At 49.9% G+C, this 27,529-nt stretch overlaps 1 protein-coding gene across 1 annotated transcript in view; it reads left to right on the top strand.

Moving 5' to 3' along the window:
- The window catches only part of LOC146333969 (CREB-regulated transcription coactivator 1-like), a 132,304-nt gene that overhangs the window by 90,225 nt on the left and 14,550 nt on the right, over positions 1-27,529 (top strand). Inside the window, exons 2-10 of the mRNA XM_084825136.1 lie at positions 10,416-10,532; positions 12,184-12,321; positions 13,781-13,842; positions 14,615-14,709; positions 15,553-15,638; positions 16,537-16,580; positions 20,025-20,245; positions 21,570-21,697; positions 23,647-23,898. Of these exons, the coding sequence (XP_084681262.1) occupies positions 10,416-10,532; positions 12,184-12,321; positions 13,781-13,842; positions 14,615-14,709; positions 15,553-15,638; positions 16,537-16,580; positions 20,025-20,245; positions 21,570-21,697; positions 23,647-23,898 (1,143 nt within the window). The remainder of the gene's footprint in view (positions 1-10,415; positions 10,533-12,183; positions 12,322-13,780; positions 13,843-14,614; positions 14,710-15,552; positions 15,639-16,536; positions 16,581-20,024; positions 20,246-21,569; positions 21,698-23,646; positions 23,899-27,529) is intronic.

Raw genomic sequence — 27,529 nt, 5'->3', positions numbered from 1 at the left:
GGGATCCGGGCGGTGGTGAATGCCTCCCTTCAGGAGGGAGTGATGCCATCAGCCCTCGAGGAGGCAGTGATAAGACCACTCTTAAAGAAGCCCTCCTTGGATCCCCAAATTCTGAACAACTTTCGCCCAGTCTTGAATTTGCCATTTTTGGGCAAGGTGACTGAGCGGGTGGTGGTGATGCAGCTGAAGGCACACTTGGAATAAACTGATTATCTAGATCCATCTCAGTCGGGCTTCAGGCCTGGGCATGGGACAGAAACGGCCTTGGTGGATGATATGAGGAGGGCACTGGATAGGGACGAATGCTCCTTCCTTGTTCTCGACCTCTCAGTGGCTTTTGATACCGTTGACCATGGTATCCTCCTGTACCGCCTGGAGGGGTTGGACATTGGAGACACCGTATTGTGGTGGTTTCGGTCCTTCCTCTCCAGCAGGTACCAGAGGGTAGCACTGGGAGAGGAGGTTTCGGACCCGTGGTCGCTCACGTGTGGGGTGTCATAGGGTTCCTTCCTCTCCCCGATGCTATTTAACATCTATGTGAAGCCGCTGGGGGCCATCATCAGGAGGTTTGGGGTGCGGTGTCATCAATATGCGGATGACATGCAGCTCTACCTCTCGTTCAGATCTTCACCAAGGTTGGCCATAGAATCTCTGTCCAAATGTCTGGAGATGGTGAGTGGCTGGATGGGGAGGAACAAGCTGAAGCTGAACCTTGACAAGACCGAGGTAGTTTTGGTGGGAGACAAGAGGAGGCTGGGGGATGTTGACCTGGTGTTGAATGGGTACGGCTACCCTTGAAAGACCAGGTCCGCAGCCTGGGGGTCATTTTAGACTCCCAGCTGTCCATGGAGGCTCAGCTGTCAGCTGTGAGCTGGACAGCGCTGTACCAACACCATCTGATATGGCGGCTGCGCCCCTTCCTTCCCGACCATCTGCTCCCATCGGTAGTACATGCCCTGGTCTCCTCTTGTTTAGACTACTGTAATGCGCTCTATGCGGGGCTGCCCTTGAAGACAGTTCGGAAGCTGCAGCTGGTACAGAACGTGGCGGCTCGCCTGATTACAGGCAGCCGCCAGCGAGATCACATCACTCCAGTGCTGAAGGAGTTGCACTGGTTACCAGTTGTTTTCCGGGCCAAATTCAAGGTGTTGGTTTTGACCTTTAAAACCCTATGCAGTTCTGGCCCAGCCTACCTCAAGGAGTGCATGCAGCAAGACCAGACAGGCCGCTCAACCAGATCAGCCTTGGATGGCCTTCTCTCTGTCCCATCAGCCAGGACAGCTGGACTGGTGGGGACAAGGGAGAGGGCCTTCTCTGTGGTGGCCCCCACTCTGTGGAACTCCTTCCCTAGGGAACTCCGCCATGCCCCCTCTTTAATGAGCTTCCGCCGTGCATTAAAAATGTGGTTGGTCAGGCAGGCATTTGGGGTGGGTTAGGGTATTTTTTATGATGTTTTTAATGTAGAATTTTATTGTTTTAACTGTTTTGTTGTTGTACATCGCCCAGAGTGTCTGGGTGACCAGCCAGATGGGTGATTAATACATTCAATTAATAAATAAAATAAAATTGCTAGTCTGGATCAGTCACCCCTCCCAATAAGGCAATGCCCTTCGTGGCCAGACTCACCCTGGCTGCTAGATGCCCAGAGGGGTCTGGATTCCAATCCCCACTGCCCTAGTGGCAGTTTCCTGTGCATCCAGCTTTAATGCACAGGGGGTGTGTATGTCTAGGCCCATTGCCCCGGGAGTGCTTTGAACAGGAATGCAAGCTTCAGGCAGCAATTTCCAGACTTTCAGTCCACCACGTTTTAGGGGAGGAGGAGGATTCACCAGCCTGTCCATGGGCGAGCCCCTGCCCCTGGGAACCCCCTTTGATTGAGTAGGCGGACAGCTTCATCCAAATGCCTGCGCCACTGCTTTAAATCAGATCTCCCAGTCATCAGTTTTATTTGTTCTTTCAACAGGCCATTAACCCTTTCCACCAAACCTGCAGCTTGTGGGTGGTATGGGATATGGTAAATCCAAGTTACTCCATTATCCTCTGCCCATGTTAAGATGGCTTTTCCTTTGAAGTGGCTTCCATTGTTGCTCTGAATTTCTTGGGGCATGCTGTATATCTTGTCCAAGGCCCCTATTCCTTTTAGGGTGTTCTGCTGCGTTGCACGGGCATATGGGAAAGCTTGCGTCACTCCACTGAAAGTGTCCACACACACACTAAAGCGTAGCAGGCACCTTGGTCTTTAGGCATGGGGCCAATGTAGTCAATTTGCCAGATTTGCCCAGGCTTGGCTCCCTGAGCTATGTGTCTCCAATTTTTTCTGGCCAGCTATTTTATGCTGCTTGACTTTGCTACAAACAGAGCAGTTCTGAACAACTTCTTCAATGTCTTTACTGATTAGGGGTAGGCCTCTTTGTTTGGCCCATTCCCAGGTAGAGTCCACCCCCCGGTGCCCACAGCGTGTGTGAGCCCAGTCAGCAAAGGCTGCTTCTACTCCTTGAACGCTCACAAGATTGTCAGCTTCTATGTTGCCCAGTGGGGATGTCCCAGCATGGGAGTCCATGTGTCCCACATACACTTGACCCTGGCGTGCTGTGCTGTATATCTTCTACCACATATCTGACCCCCAGACTTGCTGGCCATGGGTGGCCCAGTCTTTGGCTAACCAATTGGTTATCCACCGGGTGGCTCCTTTGAACACTGCCCATGAGTGTATGTATATGTACAGGGGCCTCCGTACTTCACCTGTAATCACCATCCAGATGGCTTGCAACTCAGCCCACTGACTGGACTGGACTGGCCCAGCCCTTCATCCCAATACAGGCTTTGTTCTTCTGGCTGGTATGGAACTGCTGCACCATTGGCGCGCCCCACCCGAGCCTCACGCTGAGCTGTCAGTGAACCAGACTCGCTGCTGCTCTTCAGGTAGAAATTGGTCCAAGGGAGGAGCTTCTGTGATGGGTGAGCTGGGGTCCAGCAAAGCTTGGTCCGCTGCCTCTTTGTCACATGACAGCCCCTAGATAGGTTGCCATCTGATCACTAATGGGGGATGCCACCATGTGGCTCCTCTGTTGCAAGTATATTCTCCACTTCGCCAAAGTGGGGTGCTGTGCTGTTCCTGTCTGCCACATCTGGGTATCTGCTACCCAATTGGCAATAGGATACTGTGTCTTTACTTGGACCTGCTGGGGTCCAGTGGTCCACTCCGTGTCTAGCAGTGCCTGGTAGGCAGCACATATCTGCTTCTCCAGGGGGCTATAGTTCTCTTGGGTTCCCTTCCACCCAGCAGTCCAAAATCCCACAGGCCTCCTGTTGGCCTGTGTACTGTGCTGCCACAAGCCCCATGCCATCCCTTCCTCCATGGCAATGACATCTAGTTCAAAAGGCTGGTTCAGGTCTACTGGGTCCAGTCTGGCATGTGCACGGATTAACTGCTTGGCTGCCTTGAAAGCAGCATCTTGCTTCTCCCCCCATTCTCATGAGGCTTTCTTTCTGCATAAGTTGTGGAGGGGGCGTATTATCTGTGCCAGCATAGGCACGAAAGGCTGCCAGAATCCCAACAGGCCTAAAAATGACTGTAGCTGCTTTTTGTCAGTAGGTGGCACTGCTCCCTCAATTTTGTCTAGTGCCTTCTTTGGAATAACTCTTTGCTGCCCGTCCCAATAGATGCCCAGAAATTTTACACTTTCTGCTGGACCTTGGACTTTTGGGGGATTTACTGCCCAGCCTCGGCTCTCAAGGTGTTGCACGATGGCATCTAAGGCTACTTGGACCTCACCACGGTCACTCCCTGTCACCATGACATCATCAATATAATGATACACACGCACCACCAGTGAGAGTTGCACCTCTTCCAAGTCTCGTGCCACCATTCCGTGGCATATTATTCCACTGTGGACATACCCTTCGGGTAAAACACAAAATGTATACTGTCTCCCACGCCACTCCCACATGAATTGGTCTTGGCTTTCAGGCGCTATGGGTATTGAGAAGAAGGCATTGGCCAGGTCCGGGATGGTGGCATGCGGGGGCGGGGGCACGCTGATTTAGGAGCCTGAAATCTATGGTGAAGCAAATGGGCCCATCAGGTTTAACCAAAGGCCAAATTGGGCTGTTGAATGAGGAGGTGGCAGGGCGTATGACACCTGCCTGCAACAATTCCTCCACTGTCTCATCTATTTCTTGCAACCCTCCAGGGAGTCAATATTGCTTCACATGCACCGGCTCTGCTGGAGGTGGTAACACCACAGGATGCCACTTGGCTGACCCACACAACACTGGCTTCATGCTGCGGATGCAGGGAGCCCTCCCAAACTGGAAAGTGCCGAGATCTGTCTCCACAGTCCATCCCTGCAGCAAGTCAATGCCTATGATTTATTCAAGCTCTGGAGTAATCACTACCCATACCTTGCAAGGAGGGCCACTTCCTATTCCTAGCTTGACTTGCTCCCAAACGCCTTGCACAGTCTTGCCTCCATAGCCATCTATGAAAATGCTCTGGCCCCTATGCTGCTGCGGGTCTCCATCAATCAAAGTCACTTCTGCCCCCATATCCAACAAAGCCATCACATGCTGCGTATTTCTCTCATTCCAGTAAATCCGTAAGGGCACATGCGTCCGTCGGTCCCCTACCCCCGTGATTTTTCTCACCAACGCGCTAGTGGGGAACTGGCCTTCCCGTCACTGGGGGCTTTGGGGCGTCCACTTCGGCAACTCTGACAGGTCAGGATAGATGCCAGTTGGATGCTTCCCCTTCTGATCTTGCTTGCTGCCTGGGGTCCCTCCTGCTTCCTCGGGTGGGGCAGTAGGGGTCAAGGCCTTGACTCTGAGATGAACTGCTTGCTCTTGGGCAGCCGCATCCACCTTTCCATGTGAACCACATTAGGCTGCTGGTCTATTTCACCTTTGGGCACACCCACACTGATGAGATCTCTCCACATCTGCTTCCAGGAACCCCTCAGGTGCCCCAGGGTCTTACCTTCTCTCTCGCCAACTGCCCGGACTCACCTGCCATGGTCTCTCTGGTCCTTCAGCTCAATCTGGGCATCTAGCTGGTCCAACTGGCTGAGCATAACGCCTACATCCCAGACTGACTGCCCGACAGCAGCTCCTAGCATCCCCAGGAGCACTCCCTTGTACAGGGGGGGGGGGATTTCAGAGCAGTTTCATCTGCATGCCGGCAGTGGAAAAGCTCCTGGTCTGGCCCGGTGAAAGCATTCCTGCAGCAGGCAGCTAACATCCCCAACTCCCAGAGCTGTGTTTGTGCTTCTCCCAGAGTTCGCCAGGGCAGTGTGGCAGCATCTACTTCAATAGAGTCCGGCCATGCCTGGCACATGGCATTTATGACCCAATCAATCAAACTATGCACACCTTGCACCATGGGAGCTATCTGAAGGATCTGGCAGAGCGCTAGGGGCAGGCCATGCCAGGTAAGGGGAACAAGGGAGAGATGTGTAGTATCTGTCCCCTGCTCCGGGCCTGTCCAGAGCCAAAGGATGGCAGGGGGAGGCGTGACCCCATCTTCTGGCCTTCCTTTGCTGCTCTGCAATGCCAGGTCTGTTACCCAGAAAACCTCCCTCATCCATGACATGATCCTGGATGAGGGTGCATACCTGGCATGTATTACGGAGACCTGGCTGGCCGAGGCTGCTGCTCCAACCCTTGCAGCCATGTGTCCAGCCGGATTTTCGTATGCACAGCAGCCGAGGGCTGGGGATCGGGGAGGGGGAGTGGCGGTTATCTACTGCGAGTCCTTGGTCTTCACCAGACCCCCTCTCCAGGAGACCAAGGTTGCTGAGTACATGTACTGGAGGTTGGGCCCAAAGGGCAGTCTGGGGATTCTGCTCGTGTACCGTTCACCCCACTGCACGACCGACTCCCTGGCCGAGGTGCTTGAGGTGCTCTCTGATGTGCATATACGGTCCCCTAACTTATTGGTGTTGGGGGACTTCAACGTACATTCAGAGGCCATCCTCACAGGAGCACTTCGGGAGACCATGGCTTCCTGGGAGCTGCACCATATTCTAACTGGGCCCACCCATGTACCGGTCATGCGCTAGACCTTGTGTTTGTTTCTGGAGAAGCGGGGAGTGATCTGGAAGTCGGGGGTATATCCACCCCCCCCCCCTTGTCATGGTCAGATCACTATCTGGTGATGTTAGACTTCTTGGTTCCACAACCCCTCCGCAGGGGTGGAGGACCCATTAAAATGGTCCTGTGGCTCCGGAACCACTGGAGCATTCTAAAGCCTCCTGTGAGGCCTTGGCAAGGCACTTTACAGATAAAATTGATCAGATTAGGAGTGTTACTCCGCACGCTGTGGATACAGTTAGTGAGCAAGAGGCGGCCTGTGGCAAACCCATTTTGTGGGATCGGTTCCAGCTTCTTCATTCTGATGAAGTGGACAAGGTGCTTTCATCTGTAAGGCCAACCATCTGCTTACTTGATCCTTGCCCATCTTGGCTCATTATGGGCTGCAGAGAAAGACTGGGTGAGGGGATCCGGGCGGTGGTGAATGCCTCCCTTCAGGAGGGAGTGATGCCATCAGCCCTCAAGGAGGCAGTGATAAGACCACTCTTAAAGAAGCCCTCCTTGGATCCTCAGGTTCTGAACAACTTTCGCCCAGTCTCAAATCTGCCATTTTTGGGCAAGGTGATTGAGCGGGTGGTGGCGATGCAGTTGAAGGCACACTTCGAAGAAACTGATTATCTAGACCCATTTCAGTTGGGCTTCAGGCTTGGGCATGGGACAGAAACGGCCTTGGTCGCCTTGGTGGATGATATGAGGAGGGCTCTGGATAGGGACAAATTGTCAAGGGCTCCTTGGAGGCCTCTCTCAGTCTAATCCAGTAGCCAAGTCCAGACACAGACAAAGGGATTCTTTTCAAAGCTTTATTCCTCCTTTACAACTTAACAACTCTACTGTTAGCAACTAGATATGAGCAGCAGAGTACCTATGCCCTACGTTGGAACAGTTGGTCCCCGTTTGAAAGGGAATCACTGGCAGACCCCTGAACTTAAGGGCTAGGGAGAGTCCCTCCCCTTTTCCCTTGGATCCTCTGGGCGCAACCGTTGTTTGCGCGCCAACTGGGCACTATGCCTCCTTTCCGCACCCTCCATTTGGCGCCGCTCTCTGCATTGGCGTCGCGCGTCCATCAAGTCTGCTTCCCGCGCTCTGTCACTCCCAGGACTGCTATCTAAGCTAGGAATGCCGGTGGGAGGAATCTCCGTCAGCTGTTGGCCCTGGGAAAGAGGAGCGCGCTCCTCTCCCAGGAGCGACTCCTCTTCCTCAGAATCAGAACTACTCTGGGATTCTATGGGCTCAGTGTCCACCCTGACACAAATGCTCCTTCCTTGTTCTCGACCTCTCAGCAGCTTTTGATACCGTTGGCTGCGCCCCTTCCTTCCCGACCATCTGCTCCCATCGGTAGTACATGCCCTGGTCTCCTCTCGTTTAGACTACTGTAATGCACTCTATGTGGGGTTACCCTTGAAGACAGTTCGGAAGCTGCAGCTGGTACAGAACACGGCAGCTCACCTGATTAAAGGCAGCCGCCGGCGAGATCACATCACTCCAGTGCTGAAGGAGTTGCACTGGTTACCAGTTGTTTTCCGGGCCAAATTCAAGGTGTTGGTTTTGACCTTTAAAACCCTATATGGTTCCGGCCCAGCCTATCTTAAGGAGCGCCTCCAGCAACACCAGACAGGCTGCTTAACAAGATCAGCCTCGGATGGCCTTCTCTCTGTCCCATCAGCCAGGACAGCTAGACTGTTGGGGACAAGGGAGAGGGCCTTTTCTGTGGTGGCCCCCACTCTGTGGAACTCCCTCCCTAGGGAACTCCGCCATGCCCCCTCTTTAATGAGCTTCCGTCGTGCATTAAAAACGTGGTTGTTCAGGCAGGCATTTGGGGTGGGTTAGGGTATTTCAGAAAACATTTTTATTGTAGAATGTTATTGTTTTAACTGTTTTATTATATGCTGTACATCGCCCAGAGTGTCTGGGTGACCAGCCAGATGGGCGAGTAATAAATTTAATAAATAAATAAAAAGGATCTGGCATAAAGCTGGCTGGGTGGTGACCCCACTGAGCTTTACCATTTCCTCCCCTGTGAGCTGCACAGCATCTCCACTTGTATCCCAGATTTGGACCAGCCAGTACAGGATAGATTCTCCCCTCTTCTGCTGATATTGCTGCTGCAGGGCAATTAACTCTTGGCTGGTGTAATCTTTCATGGTTTGCAATGTATACACCAGGGGAGCATGTTGCCCTGGGACCGTCCTCTGGCACGCTTTACACTCAAGAGGGGTCTAGCCTGTGCCCTAGGCTCTGGTGCCTTGCTGTGCCCCAGCTCCTCTTCTTCAAGGTCCACTTCCCAAGGATCCCATCTCTCTGGATCCCAACCGGGTGAAGTGATAATGCTGCACACTCTAGCCCGCTTTGGGCACTTCTTCCAAGTACAGCGTATCAGCCTAACTGCTAACTCTTCAGCTTTTCGCTCCCATGCCTCGTTAGAGGCCAAGCTGTCCTGAAGCATTTCTCTAGTTAACAGCCTCAAATTTTGCCCTCTACCCAGCTCCTCCTTGAGCTGTTCTGCTTTCTTTTTCAACTCTAATACTGTCTGCCTGACAGCTCTTAAAACTGTCAGTAATAACCATGCTAGAGGTCCTGCACGCTGCTTCTCTTTAGCTGACCACTTCTCCAGCTTCAGAGATTCTAACACAGTTTCCAGGCCCACTGGGGTGCAGTCCTCTTCGACCTCTGGCCATGCAATCGGGCCACACAGGACCACCAATTGCTTTGGGGCTGGACCCCACAGCTCCAACTGTGGCCAGCCTGGGAGTCAGTTTAACACGCCGACCCCCTGATCCTCCTTCCCTTTGAATCTGAACATACCAGTATTCTTGGCACCCTGCTTGCTGCGCCAAATGTGTTGGCCCCGGCTGTGGGCATTGAACTCTTAGGTTAGAGGTGCCAAGATAGTGATAAATCAAATCCACAGGTTTACTTACAAGGAGTACTTTATTGAGTAACTTACAGCACACAGGCGTACCCAATGGTTGGATCAGACAGCTTCTCTGAACCCAGAGCCATGGGGTACAATGGGTTTTATACCATACATGTTAGCCATGAGGCAGCACAACAGCAGCAAATGCCACCTGATGTCAGGGTTGTATCTGAGGCCATAGAGTCCCAAAGCAGCTCTGATTCTGAGGAGGAGAGACAACTCATGGGGGAGGAACTCTCTCAGACTTCAGAGGTGCAACTGGAGGGGGAGCCCCCCCCTTCTCACATCCCTGGGAGCAATAGTGAACCAGGCATGGAAAGGGAGGGGCAACCTGCACTTTTAGACGTGAGGCTCAGACGCAGGCACAAGCGAGAGATTGCAGGGGCCAAGCTTCGGCGCTCAGCCCGATTGGCTTGACGTCAACAGCTGTGCCCAGAAGCATCATGGGAGAGGAGGAGATCTTCCCCTCCCACCCCTTTAGTTTAGAGAATTGTCGCGTTTTTCCCAAACGGAGATCAACTGACGTCCTAACCCTTAGAAACCTGCAGATGGCTGTTCCTTTGTAGTTTCTCCGAGTCTCAAGCAATTAGCATCTGTATGCCTCATTAGGATAAATGGAATTAAAGCCTTGGAAAGCAGCCCTTTTGTCTAAGTGTTGATTTTGGCTATTGGAGCATTCAGTAGGAAACAGGGGAACCTTGACACCTAGCATCCATTCCCAGCGTAGACTAGCATTGCTATGGTTCCCAGCACAGCCACCTGCAACTTTAAAACAAACAACCTTCACTTCCCAGGCAGATAAGACTCTCTCAGGCTCATTAGTAAGGAATGCGCTTGAGACCCATTGCTATCAGCCCTTTGACTCATCTTGGTAAATCAAGAGGCCTGTTAGGGAAAACAGCCTGCCAACTGACCAAAGTCAGAGAGCAAACTAAGCGCCTCTAAAACTACTAATAGCTTGGTTCAGGCCTGGGGCCTTATACTCACCAGCAAGAGCTGTTAGGTTGGCAGGTTCTAGGGAGAGGGCTTTTTCAGTGGTGGCCCCGCACCTTCAGAACTCCTTCCTCAGAGAGAGAGATATGGCCTCATCACTGCTGGCTTAAAACACACACATACCCCTGAAGACACATTTATTGCAGTCTACCTTTGGTGCTTAAAAATAATTGGCTGCTGCTACTCCTGCGTGTATATGTGTGTAATTGTAATGTGTACGTTCGTGCTTTTGTAATACTGTAAGCTGTCTTGTGAGAGCAGTGCTCCCTTAAAGACAGGTTAAAAATCTAAATAAGTAAAAATCCACCAGGGCAGCCCCAGATCACTCCTTCTCCATGTGGAATCTGTGCAGCTCAGTTCACCTCTCTCTCTCTCTCTCTCTCTCTCTCTCTCTCTCTCTCTTTCCTTCCTTGTTTTCCAGCTACAGCTACAGAAGAACCAGTATTTGCAGTTGGGGCAGAGCCGTGGCCAGTACTATGGAGGATCCCTGCCAAATGTCAATCAGATTGGCAGCAGTGTGATGGACCTGCCCTTCCAGGTGAGAATTGCAGGCTTTGCTTAGCAGCATAATCGGGGCTTTAAAAACCAGCAACGCAAGATCCAACTCCTGCCCCCAAAGGAACTAAATGCCATCTGTCTGAATTAACAAAGCCTTCCCCTGGTGCCCTCCAGATGAGTTTTATTTATTATTTATTTAAAACATTTCTATCCTGCCCTATATCAGTAAGATCTCAGGGCAGCATACAGATAAAATTAATTTAAAAAGTATAAAACAATACATAATTTAAACACCTAAAAACATATTGAACTATTAAACTAATACCAGTTAAAATCTAAAACAATAAAACAGTTAAAACAATGTGCTAGGGAATGCATTTAGCCCTCAAAAGCTTTGGTAAAAAGCCATGTTTTTACTTGGCACCGAAACAAGACCAATGTCTGTGCCACTCGGGCCTCCAAGGGGAGGCCATTCCACAACCGGGGTGCCACAGCAGAGAAGGCCCTCTCCCACGTCCCACCATAGTGTATGTCTCGTACAGGTGGGGTGCAGAGGAGGGCCCCTCCAACAGATCTCAGTCCTCGGGCAGGCATATACAGGGAGAGGCGCTCCCTCAAATATCGAGGTCCCAAGCCACTTAGGGCTTTAAATGTCATCACAAAAACCTTGAATTCTGACTGGAAGCGTATCAGCAGCCAGTGCGAGTCCTTTAAAACTGGTGTTATATGATTTTTATGAGATGTTGCAGTCAGCAGTCTAGCTGCTGCATTTTGCACTAGCTGCAACTTCTGAGTCATTTTCAAGGGCAGCCCCACGTAAAGTGCATTGCAGTAGTCTAACCAGGAAGTTACCAGCACGTGTGCTACTGTGGCTAGGTTAGCCCTGTCCCAGAAAGGCCGTAGCTGGCGGATCAGCCGAAGCTGGCCCCGAGTACTCCGGGCCACGGAGTCTGCCTGGGGCTCCAGTGACAGGGGTGGATCTAGGAGTACTCCCAATCTACGCACCTGCTCCTTCAGGGGGAGTGCAACCCCATCCAGGACAGGTCGCTTACTGAATTCCCAGACACGGGAACCACCAATCCACGGAGCTTCCATCTTGTCAGGATTTTGCTTCAGTTTATTGGCCCTCATCCAGCCCATTATATCCTCCAGGCACTGGTCCAGCACCTTCACTATCTCAGCCGACTCTGATGACAAGGAGAAATAGAGCTGAGTATCATCAGCGTACTGGTGACACCCCACCCCAAAACTCCTAATGACCTCTCCTAACGGTTTCATATAGATGTTGAACAGCATGGGGGATAGAATAGAACCCTGTGGCACCCCACAGCTTAATAGCCTTGGGGTAGAACAGGAATCCCCCAATACCACTCTCTGGAATCAGCCCTGCAGGTAGGAGTGGAATCACTGTAGCAGAGTTGAACTGTGACTTCCATCATGCCCAGCCAGCATGGCCATTGGCCATGGGGAGTTGCAGGCCAATACATCTGGAGGGCACCAGGTTGGGGAAGGCTGAATTAACATGTGCATGTGAGTAATATGCATAAAAGCAAAGGAAGGTTCCCCACTGGTATCGCCTAGAGTTGAGCCTGGTCTTGGCTTTCTGGTCTTGTATTCTACCCTTGCCCCAAGAAGCAGCATCAGGTTGTGCCTCATGTGTTGAATGCCCTGTTTTTTTGCATTTTCTTTAGACTCCATTTCAGTCATCAGGCTTGGACACCAGTAGGACGACCCGGCACCACGGGCTGGTGGACAGGGTGTACCGCGACCGGAATCGCCTTGGCTCGCCGCACCGGCATCCGCTCTCTGTGGATAAGCATGGCAGACAGATATCCTTTAAAAGGTTACAAAGACCAAATATTTGCAGGTACAGTTTGTCTGCAGGTATTGGGGCTGGGGACCTGGAGGCGCATGCGTAGCTGAGATGAGAAACCGGCAGGCAGGGACAGGTAGTCCGAGAGCAGTGCAATCTGCACATGAGGAATGACTTGCACAGGCTGTGCCTGGCCAGATTCAGCAGCTTTATAGGCCCAACTGAAAGGCTGTTGCTCCCTCCATATCACCTGACCCCTGCTGAGCTGGGAGCTGCTGTAACACCTTCTAGCCATCTTTGGTAGTGGTGTTGAAATGCAATAGAGAGCAGCCCAGCAGCTATTTCTGCAGGATTGTATTTCTTGCCCCTCAGAACTGTGAAGATGGTAGAGAGAGTTCCCTGCAAGCTGAAACGAGGGGTTGACTGCTCTTTGCAGACAGAGTCAGACAAAACAGGAGAACATCCAAAATATCAAGATGGAAGAAAATGAAGTTTTATTCGTCAAAGTATTACTTTGGGCTACTTTGAGGAATAAAACATTTATTTTCCTATATCCTGAGACTTGTTTTCTCTTTTCCATCGTGCTTTTTGCAAACACCTTCAGTCTTGGCAGGGGTGGATAGGGAACACACCCCTGGCATTATTTTCTCTTTGAATTGGCTTTGCAGTGTCATCATCTAGGTAGTTCTGATTGGCTTCATGGCATCATTATGTTTGTCATGTGACTAGTTGGAGTTGCAGGGGGACAGCCCAGGAATAAAAACGGCACTCCAGTGGCAGTGGGGAAACAGCTGCTGCCAACAGAGGCAAGAACCAGGAAAAAGGGTACACTGATTTTTTTAGGGCCCCCTGAAAGCTCCACGTTCAATTCAAGGGGAGAACATTTGGTAGAGCCTTAATTATTTCTACCCTGAAAGGTAGCAATGAAAATTACTCAAGGGAGAAAGGAGCATTTACAAGGTTGAGATAAACTCCCACCAGAAGTGCAGAAAAAGGTAAAATGACAATAGGAAGAGGAGGAGGAAAAAGAAAATTATTGAAATAGAAAGAGGGCCCACTTACAAAATTGAGTTGGCAACATGTTCCAAGCCTTCCCCCTTAAGTGCCTGTGCCATGCTGGCTGGGAAGGATGGGAGTTGCAGTCCAACACACCTGGAGGGCACCAATTCGGGGAAGGCTGGTTTAGACCCAGCCTTTCCCAACTTCGGGTCTCCAGATGTTGTTGGCCTACAACTCTTATAGTCCCCAGCCAGCATGTTCAGTGGTCTTGGATGATGAGAGTTGTGGACCAGCAATATTTGGGAGCCCAAGGTTGGGAAAGGCTGGTCTAGATTTCCTTTCTAAGGCCAGGGCACATAGAAATAGGCATGCCTCTTTCTACGCTGCTCAGTTTATAAGATTGTTTCTATGCCTATTTGTATACTTCAAAATAATTTCTTGCTGAAAATTTCTTCTCCCTTGACTACCTGACTCACATGGACAGCTGTCCGTATGGTACCGTCTATCTGTCCCCTCCTTCAGATACAAGCTGGAGAAGGTCTGTATGAGCTATCTTTTGAATGGAAAAGTTTAATCCATCTGTTTGTAAAATGTGTGCTTAAATCCTCCTTCGATTAACTTTTGGCCTGCGGATGCCTCTCTGGGCACGCGCCAAGCTCCCTGCCTCTCCTGTTGTTGTTGTTTTAATTACACTGGGAAGCTGGCATGCTACAAACTGAAGTGCCACCCTCCAGTGCCATCTTTTGTGTGTTGGCGGGAGGGCTGTTGTGCTTTATGTTTTAGAGCTCAGATCCTACCTCTGCATTGCACTTAGGTTCTTGGGCAGGTTTCTTTTCCTGAAACCTCCCTGGAGCCACAGAGAACAAGTCTGCTCCATCTTCTCTTTGGCAGTAGAACAGACTGCCTTGGGAGATGGTGGGTTCTTTGCTGAAGATATTGAAGCAAAGGCTGGATGGCCATCCGTCAGGGATGCTGCATTGAGCAGGGGGTTGGGTTAGATCAGGCTTGGGGAACCCCTGGACTAGATGATCTCCAAAGTTCCTTCCAGGTCTGATTCTACTGTGGTCCTAAGCCCTTCAATGCCTCATAGGTTAAAATGAGCACTGTGCTCAGTTACCAGAGCATGGGTAACCATGGCTTGTCCAGGAGATAGGGCAGAAGACAAAATAGAAATTGAAGGAATAAATACTTATAAGCCTGAAGGATTGAATTTCCCTTCTGATTAAAGACATGCATGCGTGTGTGATAGAGAGAAGTGCATATTCCACTTGGGGGCCAGAGTTATAATCGTTTTCCCCCTTCCTTACCAGGACCAATTCAGATTCTGCCCTGCACCAGAGTACGATGACCCCTGCTCAGGGAGAGCCTTTCTCAGCTGGGTCACAGGACATGCAGCAAAAAAGAGGTGAAGCTAAAGAAAAATCGAAGCACAATCTGGGAATTGTGAAAGGGGAAAGCTGTAGGATTCCCTGTAAACTTGGGATGGGGGTGGTGGGATATTTTAGCAAATATTGTGAAACTTCACTGGGCAAGAAAGCTGTTGAAAGCTAATTTTGGGGTGCGTGTGCTGATTTTGAAAGGGAAGAACCAACATACCGGATTAAATTAAAAAAAAGCTGCAAGGTGTGTTAGGTATCATCAACGCTTTTGATCTGATTAATCCAGAAATCTAAAAATAAATAAATACATGTAGATGTATGTGTCACGTGACTGCTAAATATGGGGAGGGAAAGTGGGCACACATGAAAACCCTGCCGCAATGTCTCCAACCCCACTCCCTGTTGCCCAAGATCTCAAGGATGCTTGTATTCATGTGTGCTTGAACATGAGTAGAATCTGTCTGCACGATCAGGATGTTGGGGGCAGGGCATGCACGCACAGCCACATCGCCTTCCCACTTTTAGCCCTCTCACACACAAGCTGAGTACCTGCATAGGGCTCTTGTCTGGCTGAAAAGTTGGTATAAATATATTATATAAAGCTTTGAGAATGAGGGAAAATGACACTATAAAGGATCTCCCTCCGTCCTCCTCTTTCCCAAGGGCACTTTTTAAGGAGGGAGGGAGGGAGTGTGTGTGTGTGTGTGTGTGTGTGTGTGTGTGTGTGAAATCACAGCTACTGGTGAGGGTGGAAGCCGAAACATTGAGCTCTAAATGTATTTTGAAATTACTGTGTTAGTCCATCTATCTTTCTTATATACACACATATAAATTAAAATTTTAAAATGTGCTTTATCCTTTTCTGGTAGTCTTATTACTGACTGTCCCAAGCATGGAGGAAGACACCTCAGATACAGACAAGAACCTTGCAAAGCAAGGATGGGATGCTAAGAAGGTACCAGCACCAATTCTGCCCAAATTTGATGCATTGCAGAGTGGAACGTTAACATGGTTGCAACTGGTAAGGAAAGTTGGGCCTTGTTCTAAGACTCCCAACAGAGACTGTACACCAGGGGTGCAGAAACCACTGCCTGTGGGCCTAATCCAGCCTGCTGGGCTCCCCAGACCGGCCCACGCCACCCCCTTTGGTTCCTCCAAGTGGTGGGGCATGGCCTCCAAGCCCTTCCTCCTGGAGGAATCCCTGCTGTTATTCCCTGGAGGAATTCCCGCATCCTGGCAGTGATTTCCGATCTCAGAGATAGTGGCCGCTCTTCCCAGTGCAGGCAGAGTCTTTCTTCACATGCTTCTTGCCACCCCTAATGGGACAATAAGCAGTGCGTGAACCCGGGGAATGGGCTGACCGGCACTGGCCAAGTCCCTTTCTCCATGCTGAGGAAAGAGAGAAATTGAAGATGGTCAGGGTAGTGACATCAGTGGGTGTGGCCCATGGGGAGCAATTTGGCCCCCATCTCATATTCAGATTACATATACAGTAATCATGTATTTGGGCTTATAAGCTGGTGCTGAATGTACTCCATGCCACACCCACTGATCTCATGACCCCTGCCAGTTTTACTTTTTTCTTTGGTTTTAATGTTTTAGTGCTATGTTAATGTTTTAATATGGCTTTATTGTTACGTGTTTATGCAATTATTGTTTTGGTACGCTGCTTTGGTGACTTTTGTACAAATAAAATAAACAGCAAGGTTTGGGGGTAGTTTGTACCAAGTGGGGCGACATCCCTCTATAGAGGGAGGTGCAGTTAGCAACTTTGCCAATTCCTTCTTTGACTTAGCAGTCACTTTTGCAGCTCTGTGCATCACATCACTCTGATGTGCTCCATTCTCTTCCAGATGGGATCCTCGAGGCCCAAATCCTGTGAAGTTCCAGGAATCAAGTATGTTCAAGGGGCAGGGGTGTATGTGTGGTTTGGTTTGTAAATAGGAAGCAAGCGGCTTCAGATCACATTTGTATTCCTTTGTCAGTGTGTGTGTGTGTGGTCTAAAAAGACTGGTATGTCAGAAATGAAAAACAAAAAAGTTCAGTGTAGTGGGCTTCAACTTTCTTTTAATAGATAGTTGTTCTTCAATAGGAAATGCCAAGAACCATGGGGGTGGGAGAGAGCATCGCCTCAACACTTGTGCTTAGTTCAGACATCATGATGAAGTGTAACAATGGTTTGCCATGACACCTGAATTGACAATCCATGGATTGCTACTGGCCAGCAAACCAGGATCAGAAAACATGGTGTTGCCTGTAGTTAAAGGTTCCAGCTGCACTAGATAAACCACAGTTAAGTCAGTTTTCCTGTAACTCAGTTCAGACACCATGCCAAACTATGGTTAATAAAGCTTAACTGTGTTTTGATGTGATGTTGGAATTGACAGGCATTTTTTTTCATTGGCCAGCAAACCCAGAATTGGAAACGATGATTTGAAATGGGTTTGCAAAGTATGTTTTGTGCTAACTATGTGCACCTAGAGATGGGAATGCTGGGAAGATGGAAACTGAAATCAAAGAAGTGTGGTTGGCTTGATTGTTTGCAAACTCAGCCCTGATCTGGGTTCCAAACTATAGTTAGTGCAGAACATGGTTTGGGGTGATATGGGAATTTAGCCTCAGGCTTCTGTGATAGGTATTGTCAGGAATGATTCTGAGCGTGTGGAGATAGTTAGCAGCTCAGACTCAGAATGGGAACAGCCAGAATTGGGGGAGGCTTCCTCCCTGATGAGCTCAGATATATGGGTAGGCGTGCTTCTCAGGACCTTGGCACACGGATGGCTCGACCTGAAGCCCCCCCCTTCCTCCCCCGTGAGAGCTCAGGTCTCGGAGGAGAGTGCAGGGTGTGACCCGAAGGATGCTAGAGTCTGGGAAAAGTTAGAGGTGGAGCTCAGACGTTCCACCCTCTGGCTATGCGTGATAGCCTACGTGCGGGGGAGCAACTCTGAGGGAGGGGCATCCCCCCCCCAGTTACACTGGCCCGTAAGTTCTTGTTTCAAACTGGTGGCAACGTCTCTGATTCTCACTTGGCTCCTCTTTTGATATTCGTAATTGTGTGGAGTAGCTGTTTCCTTTGTAGCCTGAGAGTCTCCGAGGATTTGCATTTGTAAAGAGCCTGGTCGCTAACTAATAAAGGAGTGAGCCTGAAGCCTGGTACCCTGGAGTGCGTGACTGCAAAGGGAGAGGACCAAGGGACCTGACAGCTTGCCAGCAGTTTGAAACAAGAACTTGCCAGCCAGAGTAACCGTGGGGGGGGGGGATGCCCCTCCCTCAGAGTTGCTCCCCTGTACGTAGGCTATCACGCATAGCCAGCGGGTGGAACGTCTGAGCTCCGCTTCTAACTTTTCCCGCTTTGCTCTGTGCTGGACTCTAGCATCCTTCGGGTCACACCCCGCACTCTCCTCCGAGACCTGAGTTCTCACGGGAGAGGAAGGGGGGGCCTTCAGGTCGAGCCATCCGTGTGCCAAGGTCCTGAGAAGAACACCTACCCATATATCTGAGCTCACCAGGGAGGGAGCCTCCTGCAGTTCTGGCTGTTCCCATTCTGAGTTTGAGCTGCTGACTATCTCCACACGCTCAGAATCATTCCTGACAGGTCTTTAGCTTGACCAAGTTCTTCAAGGGAGGACATCTGTGAAACAATTTTTATTAAATTCTTTATGAGGGAGCTTTTTCCTTCAGTATTCAGGTTCCTTGTATTAAATACAGTCAGGGCCAGAAATATTGAAACAAGGATAACTGTTTTGGCAATTGGCCTCTGTACACCACCACATTGAAGTTGAAAGGAAAAACACCCAGATGGGAGCGAAGTCAGGACTTTCAGCTGTAATTCAAGGGGTTGGACAAAAGTGGGGCACTAACCATTCAGGAAGTACAGCCAGTGGCATACACACACACCCGTCCTTGGTGGCTCCTAAGTAATGGAACGAATGGCTGACAAGTAGCTGCATGGCCAGGTGTGGCCTGTTTCCTGGGAAACACATGACCCATCAAGCAGATAAAAGGCCTGGAGGTGGTTCTGAGTGTTACATTTGCATTTGGTAGCTGTTCACTGGAACTCCCAACATGAGGTCCAAAGAGGTGTCCATGCGAGTGAAGGAGGCCATCATTAGGCTGAGGAAACAACATAAAGCCATCAGAGAGATAGCAAAAACAGTGGGGGTGGCCAACACAACAGTTTGGAACATCCTGGAAAAGAAGGAATTAACTGGCAAGCTCAGCAACAGCAAAAGGCCTGGAAGACCACGGAAGAGAACTAAAGTGGATGGCTGCAGAATTCTGCTCATGGCGAAGAGGAACCCTTTCACAACATCTAGCCAGGTCAAGGACGCTCTTGCGGAGGTAGGTATGTCATTGTCAACATCTACAGTCGAGAGATGGCTTTATGAATGTGAATACAGAGGCTTCACAACAAGGTGCAAACCACTGGTGACGCTCAAGAACAGACAGGCCAGATCAGCCTTTGCCAGCAAACACTTAAAAAAGCCTGCCCAGTTCTGGAATAAGATTCTTTGGACTGATGAAACCAAGATTAACTTGTACCAGAATGATGGGAAGAGAAAAGTTTGGAGAAGGAAAGGAACAGCTCATGATCCAAAGCGTACCACATCATCTGTCAAACATGGTGGAGGCAGTGTTATGGCATGGGCATTTATGGCTGCCAATGGAACCAGGTCACTGGTGTTTATTGATGACCTGACTGCTGATAAAAGCAGCAGGATGAATTCTGAAGTGTATGGGGCTATACCTTCTGCTCAGATTCAGCCGAATGCTGCCAAACTGATAGGACGCTGCTTCATATCACAGATGGATAATGACCCAAAACATACAGCAAAAGCTACCCGAGAGTTTCTCCAGGCAAAGAAGTGGGATGTTCTTCAATGGCCAAGTCAGTCACCTGATCTCCACCCAGTAGAGCATGTTTTTCACTTACTGAAGACAAGTCTGAAGGCAGAAAGACCCACAAACAAGCAGCAGCTGAAGACAGCTGCGGTAAAGGCCTGGCAAAGCATCTTGAGGGAGGAAACTCGGCATTTGGTCATGTCCATGGGTTCCAGACTTCAGGCAGTCACTGACTGCAAAGGATTTTCATCCAGGTATTAAAGGCGATCCTTAAGTTCGAAATGATGTTGGTTTGTTCCATTACTTATGAGCCACCAATGATGGGGGGGGGGGGGTATGCCACTGGCTGTCCTTCTTGAATGGTTCGTGCCCCACTTTTGTGACAGGTTCCAGGCAAGAGGCATGGCAATGTCCGGTTCTACGAATTCCCCCCAAATCATGAGCCCGCTGTTTCTGCCCCAAATCTTCAGCTTCCTTTCTCCATCTTTTTGAAATGCAGCATATTTCCATCAGCTGACCAGGAAAACACTACTACGCTTAGCCCTGCTGCTCACAACACGGGCGGCTCCCTGCCAGACCTGACAAACATCCACTTCCCTTCTCCCCTCCCAACACCGCTAGACCCAGAAGAGTCCTCATTCCCGTCCCTGAGCAGCTCCAATAGCACCGGGAACCTCACGGCCAACCTGACACACATGGGCATCAGCACAGCCAATCAGGGTAAGGGTGTGGCTGTACAGTAGGCGACGGTGTCCTGGGAATGGCAGCATGACTTCACTTTCTGTCTGGGGCAGTTGGTCCTGTGATGCCACTTCCTGTCATGCCCAGCTGTATTCTCTATTGCAAACCTGCTTTCTCTGTTTCAGATGGAGAGGTTTTTTGTTTATCCTATCATTATGAATTAATGGTAGGAATGTCATGGGGAGCTGACACATAGCAAAGAGGGGTGAGGGGGGAGTTCCATGCTGCACATGGCCTCCCTGCTCTGAGGGCAGCAGACTAGTGGATACTTCCAGCAGAGGGGTTGTAGCTTGGTGTAGAGCCCCTGCATTGCATGCAGGTCACAGGTTTGATCCCTGACATCTTCAGGTAGGCTAGGAAAGAATCTTGCCTGAAACCCTGGAGACCCATTGCTTCCAATCAGTGTTGACAATATGGGGCTAGATGGACCCAGGGTCTGACTCCGTGTAAGGCAGCTTCTTATGTTCCTAACCTGATGGCTTAATTTTGCAAGTCACCCTTTGGGCCTTCTTTTGGAAGACTAGTGTGTGCCTCTCCTACCCAGTTTGGGAATCACTGTTTGTAAGACAAGTCCTGGTTCTCTGTGAGGTAGAGCAAGAACCATGGATGCCACCCTGAGCTCCTTAGAAGGAGGAAAGGAGGAAAATCCAAAAAATAAAGAATAATTAATGTAGATCCTACTTGCTCCTGTATGTTCAGCTCAGAGTGTAAAATAACTAAAAACAAACAAACACCCCAAACCCATACACTTAAATGTAAATATGCACACAACCTCAGCTGTAAGATGACTTAGCTTTCCCCCTGCTATACCTGAGATCCTCCTCTAACCACCATTACAATTCTTTGCTACCATAGGGGCTAGGAACTTGACAATTCTTAATTGCAAGTTGAGATTATCAAGGTTCCATGGCAGCTAAGAAACACACTCCATGGTAATAGCTATGAGGATGAGATGGGACCATAGCTCAGTGGTAGAACACCTGCTTCACATTCAGGTGGTCCCAGGTTCAATCTCTGCATAGGGCTTGGACCCCTTGAGAGCTGCTGCCAGATAGAATGCACAGTACCAAACTAGATAGAGCAGTCATCTTTCCTGGTATTAGGCAGCTCCATAATATGTTAAGTTCCTGGCCCTATGGCTAGACAGATTTGTAAATACGGAGGTTTGGGAGTAGTCCAGATTATGTATCCTAAGCATGTTCCAAATCAGTCATGTCAGAATGTCCCTTTGATGTGAGAACAAATGTTTGGAAAATCCCTCTGGAATCTTGTCACACATGCTGATTCCCTCTTTCGGCGGCAGGAATGACAACGACGCAAGCCTCTTCTCAGCAGCACCGACAGCCGTCCATCAGCCCCCTTTCACTGAATGCAGACTCAAGGAGAACCCAGCCCCAACAGGTGTCTCCTACATTGTCACCCATCACTCAGGTAGGAATGTGTTTTGTGGATTTTGGATGCTCCAAGCAGTCTGGAAGCCCAGAAGGTTAATGTGGTAGACTCCCTCAGCGACAAACTCTTCAAACTGAGGGGATGCAGTGAAGCTGGGAGCTATATAGTAGACCCTGGCACCGGATTGGCTTTCTGGTGTCACCTGATTCCCAGGAGGACGTTGGGTTGTGTTTGGCATTGCACAGACATTCTTCCTCCTGCAACCACCAGGCCCTGGTGGCTCATGGGTGTAGTGAGCCAGTGACAAATCCACAGTCCTCCTGGTTTGAGGTTCTTTGGCTACATCAGTAGTTGGCTTTAACTGTGATTTGTTAGAAAAGCCAGGATCCCAATTCGAGACCATCAAACAAACCACAGTTTGCCTCACCTAATGCTGGTTTGTTCCCCCCACTCCCCCATGGCCTCTGTGAATACCCAGCTGTTATACCATAGCCCAGCCTGGTGCCCTCCAGTTATTTTGGACGTCAACTCCCATCAGTCCTTGCAAGCATGGCAAATGGTCAAGAATGCTGGGAGTTGAAGTCCAAAACATTTGGAAGGCACCAGGTTGGGAAAGGCTGCCATAGCCCTTTGTAGCTTGCCAAGAACTGTCAAGGTGTCACCACTCCTCTTGCTGTTGGCTGGCTGCAGAAACAGGGCTAGGGACAGAAATACTCTGCACAGTTCTGAAGCTGCTCACCACCACCACCCCTCACTCCCCAGACATTCTCTATGTTGGTATCTTCGCTAACCCTTTCCTCCCAAACCTCCTGAACAAAACTTCTTTCCACTGGACGCAGTCTGCCCATGTGTGTGTATGTGTGTATGCACGCACGCCATCCTCTTTATTCAATTTGCTAATGGTTCATGGTAGCTTTTGCTTCCCTCGAAGGTCATCAGCATCAGCAAATGTGTATTTCTCTGCCTTCACCCTATCAGCGATCCAAGCTTGATGGTGTGAAGTTTGTCCATGTATTATCAGAGTTTGATTGGAGTTTGTCCACATATTGTCAATGCCAGGCACCTACTTACCAGTCACTGTCTCAGGAACACCACCTTGGAGCAAAGACCCCCCCCCCAAAGTCCTAGGGTACTCTGGGCCTGCTGGGGAGACTACTCTGTGCCAAAAAGAAACAAAAGCTCTTGCACCAAGGATGCCTGTAACTAGAAACGGATGGAGAACCCTCCTAGAGAAGACCAAAGGTTCCTCCAGTCCCGCATCCTGTTTCCCAGCTAGATGCCTGTGGGAAGTCCACATGCAGGGCATGAAGGTAGCCCTTATGGTTTTTCCTGCCAGGCTCAAGGGGCCAAATCCAGTCCTCTGGGGGTCCCAATCCATTTCTCTGGGGTTCCCAAGATGGGCACACTCCCTTTCTCCTGACCGCTGATTGCATGGTAGTTTCAGGGCTTTTGCAAGGTCATTTTCTCCATTTTAAAAGGTTGAAATGCTTCTCCTAAGGCTTACTTACTGGCAGTAGGAGCCTCAAGCTAAAATATGCTCGAATTCTTTGTAATTTGGCCCTGCCCCTATTGCCTTTGGCCCTGCCCACCCCTGGAATTCGGCCCCCGAGAGTTCCTCCAAAATGGAATTCAGCCCTTAGGCTGAAAGAGGTTCCCCACCCCAGGCTATATGGAACCTCCACCTTCAGAAGCAGTCTGCCTTCAAGCAGCAGATGCTGGGACAAAAAGGGGTGCAGTGTTGCCTTCTCCTGCTGGTGGCCTTCCTGGAGGTGTCTTGCTGGCTGCTGTGGTAAGCAGGATGGTGAACTAATTGGACTGCTGGTCTGCTCTTGCAGACCTTATGTTTGGGGACTAGTCTGTTTGTAAGGCCAGGTCATTCAAAGGAGAGCCTCCCCCTGTTCCTAGTGTTGACATGCATGTTGAAAATGCTGGTTCTGAGCAGATCTGGTCCTTATCTGGTGACCCTGTTCTGTCTTCTCCCTCTGAAGGCCGTGGCGATGGATGCGCTCTCCATGGAACAGCAGCTTCCGCCCTACCCATTCTTCACCCAAACAAGCACACAGCAGCAGCAGCAGACCCAAGTGGCGAGTGCCCTACTGCCCAATGCTTCCCTGAAGCAGACCTCCGGCTTGCAGCAAGGAGTTCAGCTCCCCCCGCTCTCGGTCACCATCCCTTCCACAAACCCGCAGTCTCCTCCGGGCAGCCAAACCCAGACTTCCATGGGGATAGACATCAGTTCGGTAAGCTTGATGGGGAGGAGGAAGCCCCAGGAAGGCCAGCGATCCTTGTCCTTCCTGGTGGGGAGGTGGCATCCCACAGCTTCCCAGCGATCACTTGCAAAGCATCGTGGGGGGTTCAGGCCAAGCCCAGAACCAACCTGGTGCTCTCCAGATGTTTTGGACTTCAACTCCCATCAACCCCAGCCAGCATGGTCATAATTCAGGATGCTGGGAGTTGTTGTTGGAAATATCTGGAGGGCACCAGGTTTGGGAAGGCTGATATAGAATGTAAGAAGACAGCTGGGCCCCTGGCATTTATGCCAGGCCTGGCCAAGCCAGTAGCCTCATGCTGCCAGGTGGTCAAGGGCAGCTGCCTCCTGGAAAACCTGCATTTCTGTGCTCTTGGGGTGTGTCAATGCCACAAATTGAAAACAGTTTCAAACCAGTTTTAACTACCACCACTTTCCCTGATGGCCTCTGCAGGATGTAGTTCTCCATGTGTTATGGAGATTTCTGTGATGGGGGCAGGTTAGGAATATCTTAAGGTAGAACTACAATTCCTGAGGGTCTTGGTTGGAGGCTGGGTTCCTGAATGGGTTTTATTTACGGTTTTGACATGCAGGGAAGGTATGCAGGTTTCTGGGCCTATTCTGCTGTTTAACCCAGCCTGACATCTGTGGAATGTAACAGAGCTGTTGAGCCTATTTCTTGTAATGCAGCCTTCCACGACCTGGTGTCCTTCAGATACTTTGGGCTACAACTCCCAGTGGGGGATGCTGGGTGATATAGTCCAATACACCTGGAGAGCACCAGGTTGGGGATGGTGGTTCTGATGTCTCAATAAAGGGAACCAAACTCCATGGATGAAACCCTGAATGTAATTACAGAGTATGTGCAGGAAACTGAGGACACATCATTTTTTTTAGGCCAAGGTGTAGCCTTCCCTAACCTTGGGCCTGGTCATTGTTTCCCATGGAAAGCCTAGATGCATAAAGCCCAATCCACCTTATCCTGGCAAGCAATCTCCTACCCCTGGAGTTTCGAGGAAGTGGAGTGGTGGGAAGTATTTGAGCCAGGTGATTCCCATGGGCAATATAATCAAATGAAGACCTGGCAGCTGTGTGCTCAACTATTCAGAACCCCTGAGTTCAATGGCTGGAGCCCACAGTGCAGCCAGAAGGAAAGTCTTTATTCATCAAGCAAAGGAAGAGGGCAGCTGGAGGTCCAATGCTTATACCAGGCCTAGCCAATCCAGAAGCTTCATACTACCCACCAATTTGAAGCCTGAATGCGGAGTTCCAGGTAGCTAATTAGTTTAGGTCCTGCTTTCAGTCCACAGAGTCCCCACCAGAGGCTTGGTTGTGTTGGGATGTCACAATAAACCATGCTTTATTGTGATAGGAAAGGGCCTAGTCTCTTCCCCCCCTCTCCTGCCTCCAGTTCATGCGCTCCCTTTCTCCTCCTCCTTTGGCATGGCCACAAGGAGAAGATTGGAAGCTCCCACTTTATATTAACTGCAGTTTAATCCAAACCCTGGACTGCAGTTAATCCTCGCTGGTTTGTTTGAAACAAGCCAACTTCATCACAACCCATAGTCTGAGATTGGCTTGTTGCAAACAAACTGCTAATTAAGATTGTCAGGTTCAGACAACATGGTAAGCCACGGTTAATCAAAGAGTGGAAGTAAAAGCTTCCAAACACCTCCTCACAGTTTTACTAGAGGAGGAAAGGGGCAGGGGGAGGGTGTGCGCCTGGTGGGAGGCTGGGCTTGTTCCTGTCGTGATAAACCATGGTTTATCATAACATCTGAACACAGCCTTTCAACTCTCCTTTAATGACTGCCAGGAATTAATTAATTATTTATTTATTTATTTATTTATTTATTTATTTCATTCATTTCTATACTGCCCAATAGCCGAAGCTCTCTGGGTGGTTCACAAAAATTAAAACCAAACAACACACAATAAAACAATTTAAAATATATAGAACATTAAAACCACAATATAACAATACAACCACAATAAAACCTAGCAGCAGTGCAGGAGTTTAAAATACAGATTTAAAACAGCAAAGCTAAAAGTTTAGAAAGCTAAAATGCTAAAATGCCTGGGAAAATGAAAAGGTCTTCACCTGGCGCGGAAAGAATACAGTGTAGGTGCCAGGCGAACCTCACTAGGGAGCTCATTCCAGAGCCGGGGTGCCACAGCAGAAAAAGCCCTCCTCCTAGTAGCCACCCGCCTCACTTTCTTTGGCAGGGGCTCACGGAGAAGACGATGACCTTAAGGTCCGGGCAGGCACATATGGGAGGAGGCCATCCTTCAGGTAACCTGGCCCCAAGCCGTTCAGGGCTTTGAATGTTAACACCAGCACTTTGAATCGGGCCCAGAAATGGACTGGCAGCCAGTGCAGCTGGAAAAGTACTGGCGTAATATGAGCTCGCAGGCCAGTCCCTGTTAACAATCTTGCTGCCCTATTTTGGACCAGCTGAAGTTTCCGGACCGTTTTCAAAGGCCGCCCCATGTATAGCGCATTGCAGTAATCCAGACGAGAAGTTATCAGAGCGTGGATAACTGTAGCTAGGCTATCTCTGTCCAGATAAGGGCGTAGTTGGTATACCAGCCTAAGCTGATAAAAAGTGCTCCGTGCCACTGAGTTCACCTGTGCCTCAAGTGACAGTTCTGGATCCAAGAGCACCCCCAAACTACGCACCTGATCCTTTAGGGGGAGTGCAACCCCCTCCAGAACAGGTTGAATATCACCTAGCCGGGCAGACGAACCACCCACTAACAGTACCTCCGTCTTGTCTGGATTGAGTGTCAGTTTATTGGCCCTCATCCAGTCCATTACCGTGCCCAGGCACTGATTCAGAACAGCCACTGCCTCACCTGGGTTTGATGAGAAAGAGAGGTAGAGCTGGGTGTCATCTGCATATTGATGGCACCTCAGCCCACACCTCCAGATAACCTCCCCCAGCGGTTTCATGTAGATGTTAAACAGCATGGGGGATAAAATAGAGCCCTGTGGAACCCCATGGCACAATTGCCATGGCACAGAGCAATAATCCCCCAGCACCACCTTTTGGAATCTGCCATCCAAGTAGGAGCAGAACCACTGTAGTGCAGTGCCTCCAACTCCTAACCCAGACAACCTATCCAGAAGGATACCATGGTCGATGGTATCGAAAGCCACTGAGAGGTCCAGAAGAATCAACAGGGTCGCACTCCCCCTGTCCCTCTCCCGGCAGAGGTCATCCCACAGGGCGAACAAGGCACTTTCCGTTCCAAAACCAGGCCTGAAGCCCGATTGAAATGGATCTAGATAATCCGTTTCATTCAACAGTGCCTGGAGCTGTCCTACAACTACCCGCTCAAGCACCTTGCCCAGGAAGGGGATGTTGGCCACTGGCCTATAATTGTTAACATCCTCTGGGTCCAGGTTAGGCTTTTTCAGGAGTGGTCTAATTACCGCCTCTTTTAAAGCGGCAGGCACCACTCCCTCTCTCAAGGAGGAATTTACAACCTCCTGGACCCAGCCAGACATCCCCTCCTTGTTTGATGTAAGAAGCCATGAAGGGCAAGGGTCGAGCACACAGGTCCGCATCCTCAGGCCTCAGTAACTGAAACTGAAACTGAAACAGGAATGCAAGTGTGGA

The sequence above is a fragment of the Heloderma suspectum genome, chromosome W (genome assembly GCF_057233095.1).
Source record: "Heloderma suspectum isolate Gila_16-S chromosome W, 16-S_ref, whole genome shotgun sequence".
NCBI classification, from domain to species: domain Eukaryota; kingdom Metazoa; phylum Chordata; class Lepidosauria; order Squamata; family Helodermatidae; genus Heloderma; species Heloderma suspectum.
Note: the sequence above shows the minus strand (reverse complement) of the source record. Positions and strands in the feature narration are given on the sequence as shown.